The 14316-nt window shown below is 42.5% G+C and overlaps 1 protein-coding gene across 3 annotated transcripts in view; it reads left to right on the top strand.

The window, feature by feature from the left end:
- Positions 1-14086, top strand: part of FAM135B (family with sequence similarity 135 member B) — a 352320-nt gene extending 338234 nt beyond the window's left edge. For 2 of the 3 annotated variants that reach the window (XM_073018372.1, XM_008001609.3), the window contains exons 15-20: positions 106-197; positions 3342-3439; positions 5070-5221; positions 7349-7459; positions 9180-9293; positions 13633-14086. In XM_073018372.1, the coding sequence (XP_072874473.1) occupies positions 106-197; positions 3342-3439; positions 5070-5221; positions 7349-7459; positions 9180-9293; positions 13633-13838 (773 nt within the window). In that variant the 3' untranslated portion in view covers positions 13839-14086. Of the gene's footprint in view, positions 1-105; positions 198-3341; positions 3440-5069; positions 5222-7348; positions 7460-9179; positions 9294-13632 lie in introns of those variants that run through there. The other variant, XM_038000098.2, reaches the window with a different exon arrangement.
- The last annotated feature ends 230 nt before the right edge of the window (positions 14087-14316 follow it).

Here is a 14316-nt window from a genome sequence, read left to right as displayed (position 1 = left end):
CCCAGTAGAAATGGGGGAAGAGGGAGAGAGAAAGAAATTCCTTGTGTGTCAATATTTTATATGACTAACTACGGGACTGGGGTGGGGATTATCTGTCATTTTTAGGGAACAGTGCAGACCTTCGACTGGTAAAGACATTCATAGAACTGGGGCTCCCTGGAGGAAAACTGGACTTCCTGATGTCTGAAAAGAATCAGGTATGATGATAAAAACATCAGAACTGGAAGAACCCTGGATGCTTGCTTATATGAGCCTCCTCAATGCACCATGATAATTTATGGACACACACAGATAGGAGGAGACCATGAAAAGAAATGCTGGCCAGGCATTTGGATGGGTTGGAAAGAAAAGACGTGCTGTTTTATTTTGGAAGGGAGAGGAAAGGGTAAGAAATGAGAACATGTGAATCAGTTGACTGGAGCCTTTGCCTTCACAGGGCATTAGGGCGGTTGGCAAGTGAGAGCATAAGTTATTTGGGTAATGACTCACTTCCCAACTGTCGGCACTCAGTTCTGCTGCCTTCACTTGGGCGCCTGCTCTAGGCAAAGTTGTGCACCATGCAGTACACAGAGGTATAGATGTTGAGGGAGAGAGAAGAAAATGATTTTTTGGAGCATCTATGTACTCCGTACCTGTTTCCTTATTTAACTTCATGGTAGTTCTATCACACGTTGATATCACCATCTCCTCACAGGAGAGGGGACGGAGCTTCTGGGAGTTAGGCAGGGTCTATGTCAGGCTGTCCTGGAGAGGAGGATACTATATGTGATCTCCAGGAAGATAATTCCTGTGTGCATCCAACTTTAATACATGAACAAATCTGACCCAGTACTAAGAGAGGATGGCCAGGTGCGGTGGCTCGCACCTATAATCCCAGCACTTTGGGAAGCCGAGGCAGGCAGATCGCTTGAGCCTAGGAGTTCTGAAACAGCCTGGGCAACAAAGTGAGACCCTTTCTCTACAAAAAATACAAAAATTGGCTTGGTGTGATGGTGGGCACCTATATTCCCAGCTACTTGGGAGGCTGAGGTGGGAGGATCACGTGAGCCCAAGGAGGTCGAGGTTGCAGTGAACTGTGTGTGATCATACCACTGCACTCCAGCATGGGTGAAAGAGCAAGACGCTGTCTCAAAAAAAGAAAAGAAAAGAAAAGAAAAGTAAAGAAAAGAGGATAACCAGGCCAGTCAGAGGAGGGAGCAGGGAAATGAGTGAGCAGCACTTGCTCACTTTGTGTTTGTGATTTGTGTTAGTGAGGTTTTCTTTTCAGGGAAGATAAGAATTGTTAGCAAGAGAGAGTCAGTCAGGAAATAATCCTTCCGGGTGTGCACATCCAGCAACTCTCTGATGCGGCTTCGTGGCTGCTGGGTTCAACCTGGAAACCTTAGGTCTTTAGAGCTGGACCTTTATACAATTCACTTAATTGCAGGAGTTGGCCACTCAGTACTGATTATGCACGCATTGCTACTTTTTGAAAGTTGTCTCGACCGGGCGCAGTGTAATCCCAGCACTTTGGGAGGCCAAGGTGGGTGGATCACAAGGTCAGGAGATCGAGACCATCCTGACTGACATGGTGAAACCCTGTCTCTACCAAAAACACAAAAACTTAGCCGGGCGTTGTGGCAGGCACCTGTAGTCCCAGCTACTCGGCAGGAGAATGGAGTGAACCCGGGAGGCAGAGGTTGCAGTGAGTCGAGATCGCACCACTGCACTCCAGACTTTGCGACAGATCGAGATTCCATCTCAAAAAAAAAAAGAAAGTTGTCTCATCAGCAGGTCCACTTTCAGTATGTATTAATATACTTTTAAACGCCTTGGTTGGGGAGTTCCTGGTATTACTTTTTAAGCCTACTGTGATTTCCAAAGCATAGCTCATCATGGTCAACTCAGGCATCATAATTATAGCCATTTGTTTAAATAATATATATGTTGAATTAATAGTTTATAGATGAGGAAATAGGCTCTGAAAAGTTAGAGGAAAAAAAGCAGCATCTCTCTTAGGTATATTTTACCTAATTTTTTTTTTTTTTTTTTTTTGAGACAGAGCCTCGCTCTGTCACCAAGGCTGGAGTGCAGTGGTGCAACTTCGGCTCACTGCAGCTTCCACCTCCTGGGTTCAAGCAATTCTCCTGCCTCAGCCTCCTGAACTACAGGCATGTGCCACCACACCCAATTAATTTTTTGTAGTTTTAGTAGAGATGGGGCTTCACCATGTAAGACAGGATGGTCTTGATCTCCTGACCTCGTAATCCACCTGCCTCGGCCTCCCAAAGTGCTGTGATTACAGGCATGAGCCACCGCACCTGTCCTATTTTATCTAATTTTTAACATGGCACTAAGGAGGTAGCGACACTATCCCCCTTTAATAAATAAGGAGACTGAGGTTTAGATGGGAAGCAACAGGTCCAAGGCACAGATCCCATAAGCAGAAGAGCTTCTGGTTCTTTCTTATTCCAGGAAGTCTAGAGACTTAGCAGTATGCTTTATTCTATCGCGCCTCAAAGCTCATTGGATGGCAGGTGACAGAAACTCACAAAGATCTTCTCTTCACCACTCCTATCCCCCAGCATGTACTCCTTTCTTCACTGGGTGGACATTTGTGAGACATCCTGTTCACTTTTCCTAGCTCTTGGCAGCCCATGATGTTATAGGACAGCTCCACATATGAGGGTCTTTTCAAACATTTTTGGATATTGGCCCCAAATCTATTTTCCTTTGACTCTAATTCATGTTTCTAAAAGTTAGCCCTTGAGGTTATATAAACCAATCTAATATATCTTCCTTGTTACTGCCCTTCAAACATTCAAGGACATGTGTGGCGTTCCTCCTCTTCCTTTCGTCTCCTGGATCCTTCCACTATCCATCCTAAGACATGTGTGACTTTACGATACTTCCCAAAGCTGACTGCATACTCTAAAGGCTATGCCACAGAAAGGGGAGGGCCTTTGGAGTCAGGCCTGTCTTGGTGTGAACCCTGGGTCATGTGAGGTGAACAGGTGGCCTCCCCTCCCAGAGCCTATTTCCTCCTCTGTGAAGTGGGGGCGGCAATCCCAGCGGCATACTGACACTCCAGGCACATGGTGCGGCAGTCGGCACCACAAGCTTGCTACTTCACTGTCAGCCGCCCCCCAGCTCAGTGTTCCTGAGCATCTCCATGTTTCTTCCTTAGAGCCCCAGCCTGTGGGCCTTTCGTCCTGAGATCATATCTCATCCTGTAGCCCTAACATCAGAGGTAGGCACACCCCCGTAGACACCACGGTGTTTAGTGGAAGAAGACAGGCTGTGCACAGAGCCCAGCCCCCGCCACAACCATACCCAACACCTGTTCCTCTCTCTTCTTCCAGATGGACACATTTGCAGATTTTGATACCATGACGGATCGGTTGTTGGATGAAATCATTCAACACATTCAATTGTACAACCTCTCCATATCCCGAATTAGGTAAAAGGAAACCACAGGTAGTTAATGCTGGGGGAAGAGGGGGGACATTTTTGAGTGTTTGCTGTATAAAAGCAATATTATGATGCCTTCTGTATACCACTGAGCTAAGCTAACTTGTGACTTTTAATAAATTATTTTTAAAGCAGAAGTAAGTACCAGGTCTGTTGTACACATTCATATCTGCCATAGTTTATGTCAGGGAGAATAAAAATTTTTGTAGTTCTGTAGAAAGAGTATTGGACTTAAAACAAAAATTCCTAGGTTTGAATTCTTGTTCTAACACTCACAAGTTGAAATCTTGTTTCTTACCATGTACCAGATATAGAACCTTTTGCAAGGTTTCTAAATCTCTACACCTCTGTTTTCTTATCTATTAAGGGGAACTAGTACTGAGATGATGTGTGAAAAAGGCCAGGCGCGGTGGCTCACGCCTGTAATCCCAGCACTTTGGGAGGCCGAGGCGGGCAGATCACGAGGTCAGGAGATAGAGACCATCCTGGCTAACACGGTGAAAGCCCGTCTCTACTAAAAACACAAAAAAATTAGCCAGGCGTGGTGGCGGGTGCCTATAGTCCCAGCTACTTGGGAGACTGAGGCAGGAGAATGGTGTGAACCCGGGAGGCGGAGCTTGCGGTGAGCCGAGATTGCACCACTGCACTCCAGCCTTGGCGACAGAGTGAGACTGCATCTCAAAAAAAAAAAAAAGAAAAGAAAAGAAAAGAAAAAGCAGAATGAGTTGCCCACTCCAAAGAGAGGGTTCCAATCAGCACTGCTTTTATTCTTACACTGTACCAACTGTTTCAGTGATGACAGTGCTAGTAAGCAGCTTGCATTTTTCATGCATTTGAATATGTAGACGTAGTGCTAATCCCTTGATATGCATTATCCCATTTAGTCTTCAGATATAAAATATTACTTCTTTATTCCACAAATAAAGCCTATAGAGGTTAGATTTAAAAAAAGAGAATAAAAGAAAAGCTAGGTAAGGCAGCTTCGTAGGCTGACACTGACTTCTTTTCTTGGCTGGTTATATGCTCATCATGAGTAGAGGTAGGGAGGTATAGCCTCTCATTTAATAGACTCTCAATAAATAAGTATTTAACTTGAGAGTAATGATGCATTGAACACATGGGCCTGTGAGTAGGAGTATGGCTGGAGCAGAGCCTGCAGGAAGGGGTCTAACAGCATGGGCTGTGAGCAGGTGGTTCAGTATATACACAGCAGGTGAAGGAGAGGATGAATGGCCTCCCAAACAGGATAAGGACTTGGGACCTGATCCTATGAATGACCAGGAGATTTCAATGTTCAGAGGTGCATTTCAGGAAGGACCTTCCCTTCCCGCATGTGGAATAAAAGCAGGCTGCTCTAACAGCATGAAGCTGGCTGAAATGCCCACACTTCTCCCTTGACTGGGCATAAAGCTCCCATTCACAAAGACCCCATCTCAGGCTTCTCATGGTCAGGGTTTGGAAACCTGATGAGGATGAGTTGGCAGTCCCCGTGCTCTTTGCCAGTGCCCCTACATTCAGTGGGAGGTGGAGGACGCTGGCCCCTGATGCTTCCAGCACTGTGCTCTTGGGCACCAGTGTTCACCGTCACACTCACGGGTACCCTTTCCGTCTCTCCACAGCTTCATTGGCCATTCTCTTGGCAACATCATCATCCGATCGGTCCTCACACGGCCCCGGTTCCGGTATTACCTCAACAAACTCCACACGTTCCTGTCACTCTCTGGGCCTCACCTGGGAACCCTGTACAACAACAGCACCCTGGTTAGTACAGGTAAGACTCTTCTAGGACTCGTCATTCCTCAGAATTAATCTGGGGCCTCCGGGACCTGAAACTGGGGACAGGGGTTCTTCCAGATGAAACCCTGTGACTGTGGAGTCTTTTCCAAGCATGGCATGGAGGGAGGAGTCCTGGCCTTAGAGGTACGGCCCTTGTGTCTGGGGGCTGAGTGAGGTGACACTAGATGTTTTCCAGGATCCTTTCTGCCTTCAAATTTCTGTGGGAAAAAAGGCAGTGTCCCTGGAGTCGTGGTTGGAAAAGATTGACAAGGCACGGCGTTGTGATGAAGAGAACAGGGACTCTGAATCAGGCCACCTGCATGACAAACCTGTGGATAAGTCCTGACCAGGACACTCGAGGAAGACTCTGGCCTAGACATTTAATCTCTGTGCTCCTCAGTCTCCCTGTCTGTAAAATGGAGATTATGTGTGTGTGTATCTGTGTTTGTGTATATGTATGCATACATATATGTATGTGTACAAGCATGTATACCATATATGTATGTATACATATATGTGTTATGTAGGTGCATATGTGCGTGTGTGTATCATAGAATTGTTGAAGAATTTCTGTGTTGAATTACACAGGGGAAGGAAATGAGGTTAACTCACATCTATGGGAGGTCAAATGTATCAGCAAGAGCCAGACAAAGAAGGACCTCGAATGACTCGCAAAGATGTTAGACTTACCCTGTAGACCTTGTAGATACTACTCACGAGATTTTAGCTGAGGAGGTGACATGATTTGGTGTATGGAAGCCCAAGGAGGGCACTGAGTTTTACATGTAATAACAAATCATTTATTAAATCATTTCTTAACAAATATCTCAGTAGTCCCTGATTGTGCAAACCCATTATGTGGCATTAGGGTCACCCCTAAGAAGCTTCCTTGTCCCTGTAATCCTCTAGGCCTCTGCCACTGTCCCCTGTCCTCTCCCAGCACTCACATTGTTTCCTCATGACCTGGTCAGTTTAGTTAGTTTGCTTTTAAGTTTTTTTAGGGCATACTTGTGAACATGAGTTATCCGACACATTGGTACATAACAAAGGGAAGTCCTTTCCTCTGCACTCTGTCTTTCCTCCCAAACCAAGGAAGCCATTCTTTGAACAGAAACAAATTTGTTAAACTACATTTCCTGCCCCCTGCCCACAGTTATAAAGTAATCTTGTAACATTATAAAATATTTTTTAAAAAGACTTTACTAATAATTTCTCCAATCATATCCAGAGTAATTTTATCTATTTCATTCTATTTATCTTTGCACACACACATTGACATAGCAGTCAGTGTAATATATGTACATACCATAGCTTGCTTATTTCCTTGTATTTCTATCACATTAATTTCCTTGTTGTGGTTACATAATCCTTACACTCATCAATGTTAGTGTTTGCCTAAGCATAGCTAAACAGATGAGTTTTGTTTTGTTTTGCTTTTTGAGAGGGAGTCTTGCTCTTGTCGCCCAGGCTGGAGTGCAATGGCACAATCTCGACTCACTGTAATCTCTGCCTCCCAGGTTCAAGTGATTCTTCTGCCTCAGCCTCCAGAGTAGCTGGGATTACAGGTGCCTGCTGCCACACCTGGCTAATCTACTGGCTAATTTTTTTAATAGAGATGGGGTTTCACCGTTTTGGCCAGCCTGGTCTCGAACTCCTGACCTCAGGTGATCCACCCACCTTGGCCTCCCAAAGTGCTGAGATTACAGGCATGAACCACCATGCCCAGCCAACAGATGACTTGTGAAGTGAGACATTTATTCTAGCTTTACAGTATCCTAAATGTATCTGTAAGGATCATTTTTATATTCTTTTCGCATTGAAAATTATTACCTTAGGCTTGTTTTTCAGAAGGAGATTGACTGGATCGAAGAGTGTGGGTAGTTCCTTACTCCCAAGCCTGTTGTCCTATCATTTTTGCAGGATGATTTAAGTCCTTGCCACCAGTACATGAGAGGACAAATTTACCTCTAACTTCCCAATTATTTGCTAATATGCCTACTTCTCTCTTATTTTTAAGTTAACTAAAATTCGCCATTTAACATTCATCTCACCAAAATTCCATCCCAATTATTTTTTGTTTTGTTTTATGTTTTTGATTTTTGTTTTGTTTTTGTCTTCCTAGGCTTATGGCTCATGCAGAAACTGAAGAAATCCGGGTCTCTACTGCAGCTGACCTTCAGGGATAATGCTGATTTGCGCAAATGTTTCCTCTACCAACTAAGCCAAAAAACAGGTCAGTGGTTTCCCCCACCGCTGCAGTTATGAGTTTGAGCTTGGAATTCAACTCCTGAGACACAAATGAGATATAATGCTACATTGATTCACTCACAGAAGGGCCTAGTCAGGAGGCCCAGCGCTCAAAGCCTCTTCGGCTCATTGGGAGGCCAACAGCTACCAGGAACTCAGCTCCTCTTGCCCATTGCCCATATGGCATGTGAGAGATTGAGCCAAGGTGTGTGTAAGATCATTTCAATAACCAGAAGCTGTAGATTCCGCTTTGTGCCAGTTTTTCAATGTTCTCATTGCGTAGGCCCAAGATCTGTGTGCCAGCTTCACCCAGGTGCAGGCCCATCTGCACAAAAGGCAGATGTAACATTTTCCACTGGTGTTGACTGTGCAGTGGGAGACGGGGGTCACTGTCAGGCAGGCCTGCTATTGTACCTGCACCCTCTCTCTGTCACATGGAACTGCACAGAGGTGTTGAAGACTCTGCCTGCTACGTGGGAATGACCACAGCGGACAGCAGTAACGGTGGTCATTGCCGAGTGGTCCCCATGTCCAGTCGGGGAGTGGAGCAGCTGACTGATTGCCCTGCGCTCAGTCCCACCACGCAAGCTGGCCTGGCCCAGGGTCTGTTCTTGGTCACAGTCTTCCACCGTCCTGTAAACACTGACTCTGCTGATCCCCTGTGCCTGTGAGTCTGGTGTAGCCACAGGCTGATCTGTGAGCCCGGCTGAGTTCTTCTCCTACTTCGTGCCTCTGTGTGTTGAGTTGAGCTCTTAGAGCTATCTTCTGTGGAGGAGGAGGAGGGAGGCAGGACTTGGCAGAAGAAGGTGGGACTGCAGCATGATCACCGCAGAGTCCATCAGGGGTGTAGGAAGTGGCTCTGGAGAGTGATCCTGAAAGAAGGGGAAGGGCTGGCCGTTACACCTTTGTCCTCCTTGCCCATGTATTGGCCAGCTATTGAAGTAGGCTGCCCCCAGTGTGTGATGTCTGATGAGGGGAACCACTTCAGTAAGGGACACATGGCTAAGAGCTGACAGCCACCCACCCGGCAGGATCTGGGGAATGAGAAGGATGGCCTCAGTCCAGACGGAGTGTCTGGGTGGTCTGCAGTGCTCTGGAGGTTCACGATGGGCTTTGAGGCCTGGAGGGATGCACTGTGATATTGAATTTGAAGGGTTCTTCTGTCTGCATTGTGGGGACAGATTGCAGGAAGGCAAGACTGGCTGCAGAGAGGTGAGTTCTGAGGCTGTTTTCCTAAAGCATGGGACATGGTGAAAGCTGGAATTAGAGGAGGTGCTGGGGTTGAGGAGGAAGAACAGGATACTCAGACTGACGTCCTTATGAACTCTTTAATATTTCTATCCCCAAAAGGCTTTTATGATCTCATCCTTGTTGCTTATTTCTCTGTGTCCAGAGTAGCTTTCTGTGTGTCTCCTTAGCTTTCATGGCTGATGAGAACAGGCTTCATCTCCCCTCATAAATGCAAAGCCCCTGTGTAGTGACTTCTTTTTTCAACCTCCCACAGGCCCCCACGATACCTCTGTGCCATCTGCTGTGCCTTGTTAAACCTCAGGACAGAATGTCCTTGTGCAATGACACAACTAGTGTGTGATGTGTCATCATTTTTTCTCTTTCTGGGGCAAGTCTAAAAATTTGTGCAAATTTCCAAAGGGTGTTGAAGTTGAAACTACCTGGGTAAAAAGTACTCACCTGGCTAATTGTTACAGGGCTGCAGTATTTTAAAAATGTCGTGCTGGTTGCTTCTCCCCAAGACCGTTATGTGCCATTTCATTCAGCCAGGATCGAAATGTGTAAAACTGCCCTCAAAGACAGACACACAGGTAAGCTACGTTTAATTTTTGCTCAGGGACTTTCTGATTTGAAAAGCAAAAGTAAATTTGTGAAATTGACTATGCCTATTGGGAACACCTGGGCTATAGGTTTAGCGCTGCATTTATCTTAGCTTAGTGATAGGATAAACATAGCTCATCTTGATGTTATTGTGCCAGATCCTTCCTTTGTGTAATAAACAGTCGCATGTTTATTAGATTATGAAACTTTTGTTCAGTCCTATTGTGTGCCAGTCACTGAAATTGATGATTGGGCTGTATAATTCAACGAGACAGGCCCTGCCCTCAAGGGGCACATTGTCTAGCTGGAGCCTCAAGTAATAGCAATGATAAAAATGTGATAAGTCAAAAAATAAAATAATGCGTAAGGCATTAAGGCAGCCCAGTGGAACAGGGTGTAGGACAGAGTCAGACGAGGGTCCCTGGAGATGACAATGAGTTAGGTTTTAAAGGATAGGTAGGAATTTTCCAGACAATCAAGATGGATGTGGGCTGGCATTCCTGGTTTTCTTTAGTTAATTTGTTTAATTCTTGTTTTTTTTTTTTTAAACATGTTTGTAGCTTTTAATTTTGAAATAATTTTATACTCAAAAAGTGTTGCAACAACAGTGCAAAAAAATTGCTGTATACATTTCATTGCGATGCCCAATATTAACATCTTACATAAGCATTGTACAATTATCAAAATCACAAAATTAATACTGATACAATATTATTATCTAATTTACAGACCTTATCCAAATTATGTCAGTGTCCACTAATGTCCCCTTTCTCTTCTAGAATCCAGTCTAATTTGTTTATTTCTAGGTCAAGCATATTGATTACTTTTTAAGTAAATAGTATTTTTGTTATATTTTAAGGTACTATCAAAAATTAGTGTACCAAAGGTCCAAAGATTTGGTGCTAATATATAATTGGGTCTATTCCAAATTTTCATTGGTATCTAGAAAATCCAACAGGAATTTTGATGAAAAGATATTTAAAAATTGCTTTTAATACATAAAATAGCATTGTGTTTTATACCATCTGGTATATGTAATGAAAAGTAACACAGGGCATATTCTAAAATGATTCTTTTTCTGATTAAAACATTATAGAATATTTGAAAAAGTCAAAATCATTTACATAATTTGTGATCCTTTCTAACTCCACCTCTATCACTACCTACTTTCCATGTTCTTCTTCTAGTCTCTTCATGTGTTTATGATAAAAGTTATAATTTTGTGTCATGATTTGATTTAGACTAATATATTTATTTGTCCATGTTAATAAAATATCATAAATGCAAACACATTTTAATAATTATAGACTATATTTATACATATACCATAATTTAATCAATAACTTCTTAATTGCTGCACATATAGCTTGCTTCTGGAAGGCTTCCTTTTTAGTTATCATGTGATGAAAGACTTTATATGTGTAAATTTTTAATACATCTACGGTATTTCATTAAAATAGATTTCTAGTAGTGGTATTATTGGAGGAAAATGTTAATGAGTTGCTACTCTTAAAGTTTTTTGCCAAATTCTCCTCTAAAATATTGATACCAGCAACACTTGTACTGTTAGAGTGTATGGGTGCCTGCCTATCTCACTCTACTGTCTCTCAGATTAAATATTAATTTAAAGATATTTGCCTATAATTTTTCAGCCTTAATTTGTAAATATTGATGCTTTTTTATGTATATTTTAATCAATTTTTAAATATTTTCTAATTACCTGTGGGTTGTCATTATATGCTAAGACCTGTGACAATAAATAAAGAGTCAATGATCTGGTTTTGAGTTCAGACTTGACTAAACTAAACAGCTGTTGTCAAGAGACAGCCAAACTGTTTCTTTGTGCAGGGATTTGCTAATTTTCCTTGCCTGCTTTCTTATCTCCCTGACATAGAGAAGTATTTTTGTTGACATTTCAACCTTGGTAAAGGCTTAAGAACAGAGTTCAACAACTGTGGTCCACAAGCCAAATTCAACCCCCATCTCATTTTATAAATAAAGTTTTATTGAAACATAGCCACGCCCATCATTTACATATTGTATATGACTGCTTTCATGCTAGAATTCAGAATTATGTTGAGTAGTTACACTGGAATGTCCTGGAAAGCCCTAAATATTTACAGAGAAAGCCTGACAACTCCTGCTCTAGCATAGCAAATTGTATTTGTTATGTGCTGGGCACAGTTCATGCACTTTGCTTATCTTATTTAATATTCACAATGGCCTTTAAGGAAAAGGGAGTGTATCTTCAAAGGATATTAATATATGACTTAAATTGATTAATGATCCTGTTAGTCATCTTAAGAAAAAATCACCGTCTCTTTTGTTAAATTTATATTTTCTGTTACATTTTTACATGGGCATTAAAGAAATGTGGCTTAACTGGTGAATTAAACAGATTGGAAGACTTGATATGAAGTTTAGTTCATATGTGATTATCATTTTTTTTCTGGAAGAAGTACCAATATTTTTATTTTTCAAAAATTCTGAAATAAAATACCTCTCAACCTGTCTGACTTCACATAACCTTCCAATTTATTCTCTACATTGTCATGTAGATAGTTTGCTGCTATCCCAAAAGTCCATCAATTTAAAAATAGTGCTGTATTTGAGAAAAAATATGAGTCTGCTATACATGTTAAAAAATATACCAATGAAGGCTTCCAGGACTTATGAAACCAATCAAGGTCTCAGCAGAAAATGATCTGGTTGAGTAATCACTACATTTTGAGTGACTTTTTTCTTTAAATAAATGACCTTCTGACCTTTATTGCATATACAATTTAAACAAATTATGGTATTTGTGTAATAATAATATGCTTCTATTTCCATTTATTGGTAATATTCATTTTTCTTGTTATTACATAATCACATACATCATTTAAAAAATATTATTACATAATGTTCATAAACATCATTTTAAAGGAGCACAGAATTGTTTAGCCCACAAAGCATGGTTTACTTAACTATTCCTTTGATGCTGAATTTTGGCTGACTTGCATTTTCCCTCGGAAAGACTATTTCATGCATAACATTTCTGTGGCCTAACCTCACATCATATTATTGCCTATTGTAATGACCACTACTCTGAAACATTAATGGGCTCTTGGGAACAGCCATACCATTTGTTTTAACCCCAAATTCTTTTTAGCTGAATTGACATGGCTACAACCAAATCCCTAATTATTTCAATTTCATGTTTCAATTCCCTTTACCTCAAAGCTCCTACCAAGACCCTAAGAAGAGGGGGAAAAGAAACACCCCCAAATACATACCCCCGGCATAATGGGGAGTCCAGCTGTCCATCCCAGTCTGGGAAAGCAGACCTCTGAGTACTCTCCCCTGCTGATGACTGGAGGGAAAAGGAAAACGGTGTGAGTCCCTTCACTTGACATGGGGGAGTGTCCAGAGTGAGGCTGTGGACTGTCAAACTCAGAATAAGCTCTCTTTCATCTTCCAAAGTGACTGCTCTGCTGGCTTTGTAAAACAGACCCGGTTGTTTGGAATGGGTACCCAGAGGCTTATCTGACTTCCAACTTCCAATTACTGTCTCCAAGTTGGTCAAAAGTAAAATATCCCAGCTGTCAGGATCATTGCAGAAGGTGTCTGTCAATGATATAAAAGTTGTCATCAACAGTTTTTCAGAAAAGAAGAACACAGGGCTAAGAGGGATGAATCGTAGATCCAGGTGTGAGAATCTATCTAGTATTCAGCAATTCAATTGCACTGCATGGCTCCAAGACCCCTATGGCCCGATGCAAAATTGCAACTGTGTCACTTTCAGGTGGAAAGAGTCAATTCAGACTAACAATTGTAAAATCAAAACAAATCAACATAAAGAAAACTGCATTCTCCTTCTTTGGAATCAGAGGAGTCAGGTGAAATGCCACGTGGCTTGCGTTATGCATGACAGCAGAAAATGTCTGCTTCTAACTCTCTATTGAGCTGTGTTTCCAACCCCCAACATCCCCTGAAATAGAACGTGAAACTCTGAGGGTCCTTTCTGCTGTATGCCTCCTTCTCTGCTCCCCTGCTGGGAGGCACAGCTATTATTGAGAAACACGAACACCGTTATCATAGCTTCTGGTGCATGGGTTCGCAAAGACGCTGTTCCGAATCCCCTTCTGACTTCTGGCTATTGTAATCTGACTAGACAAAGAGAACTTTGATTTTATTTCATATTTATTTCACTAACATTAGGAGGAGGTTGGAAACTGCTATATAACAGGTCTGCCCGGAAATAGAATTTCAACACACATCCGGTGATGTTCTCTAGATTCCACTGCTAACTTCTGCACTAGCTTTATATCCTTCTTCCCCACTTTACAGGGCCAGTTTATGCAGAAATGATCAACAACCTCCTGGGCCCTCTGGTTGAAGCCAAGGACTGCACTTTAATCCGACACAACGTGTTCCACGCCCTGCCCAACACTGCCAACACCCTGATCGGCCGAGCCGCTCACATCGCTGTGCTGGATTCAGAACTCTTCCTGGAGAAGTTTTTCTTGGTGGCAGGACTCAACTACTTCAAGTAGTGGCTTTGAGGGAGCGGGGCTTTGGTAATGCTTAAGATTGGTGGAGAGCTTTAGCTGAGACCTGCTTTTACAGACCTCACCATTTCAGAATGAAACTCCAAGGGAACAGCGCTGGGGGATGGAGGCTGGGGTGGAACCTGATATGAGAGGTGCTTTTGTTTTGGAGATTTGAGAAAGCTGAGCAAATAGACTACATGACAACAAACTTTGCTTGAATTTGTGTAGTTACCTGGAGTGTCATTCAAGATGTTTTCTAGGAAAAATATGAGAGAATAAACAGAAGACTTGGGAGTTGGTGAGCTCCCCTTGCTAGCCACGAATGGCTCACGGAGCGATTACTCCAATTTAACTAGACTTGCCCAATATGTTACTAGCTTATAGCTTTATCATTTCTTATTAAGTGCACACAAGCATTTCAGAACTCAGGTTAATCTCTGTGCAGAAGTGGAACATATTTGTGTAAATAGAATCCTCAATA

The sequence above is a fragment of the Chlorocebus sabaeus genome, chromosome 8, assembly GCF_047675955.1.
Source record: "Chlorocebus sabaeus isolate Y175 chromosome 8, mChlSab1.0.hap1, whole genome shotgun sequence".
NCBI lineage: Eukaryota > Metazoa > Chordata > Mammalia > Primates > Cercopithecidae > Chlorocebus > Chlorocebus sabaeus.
The sequence above is the reverse complement of the archived record's forward strand: the minus strand, read 5'-3'. Positions and strand labels throughout refer to the sequence as shown.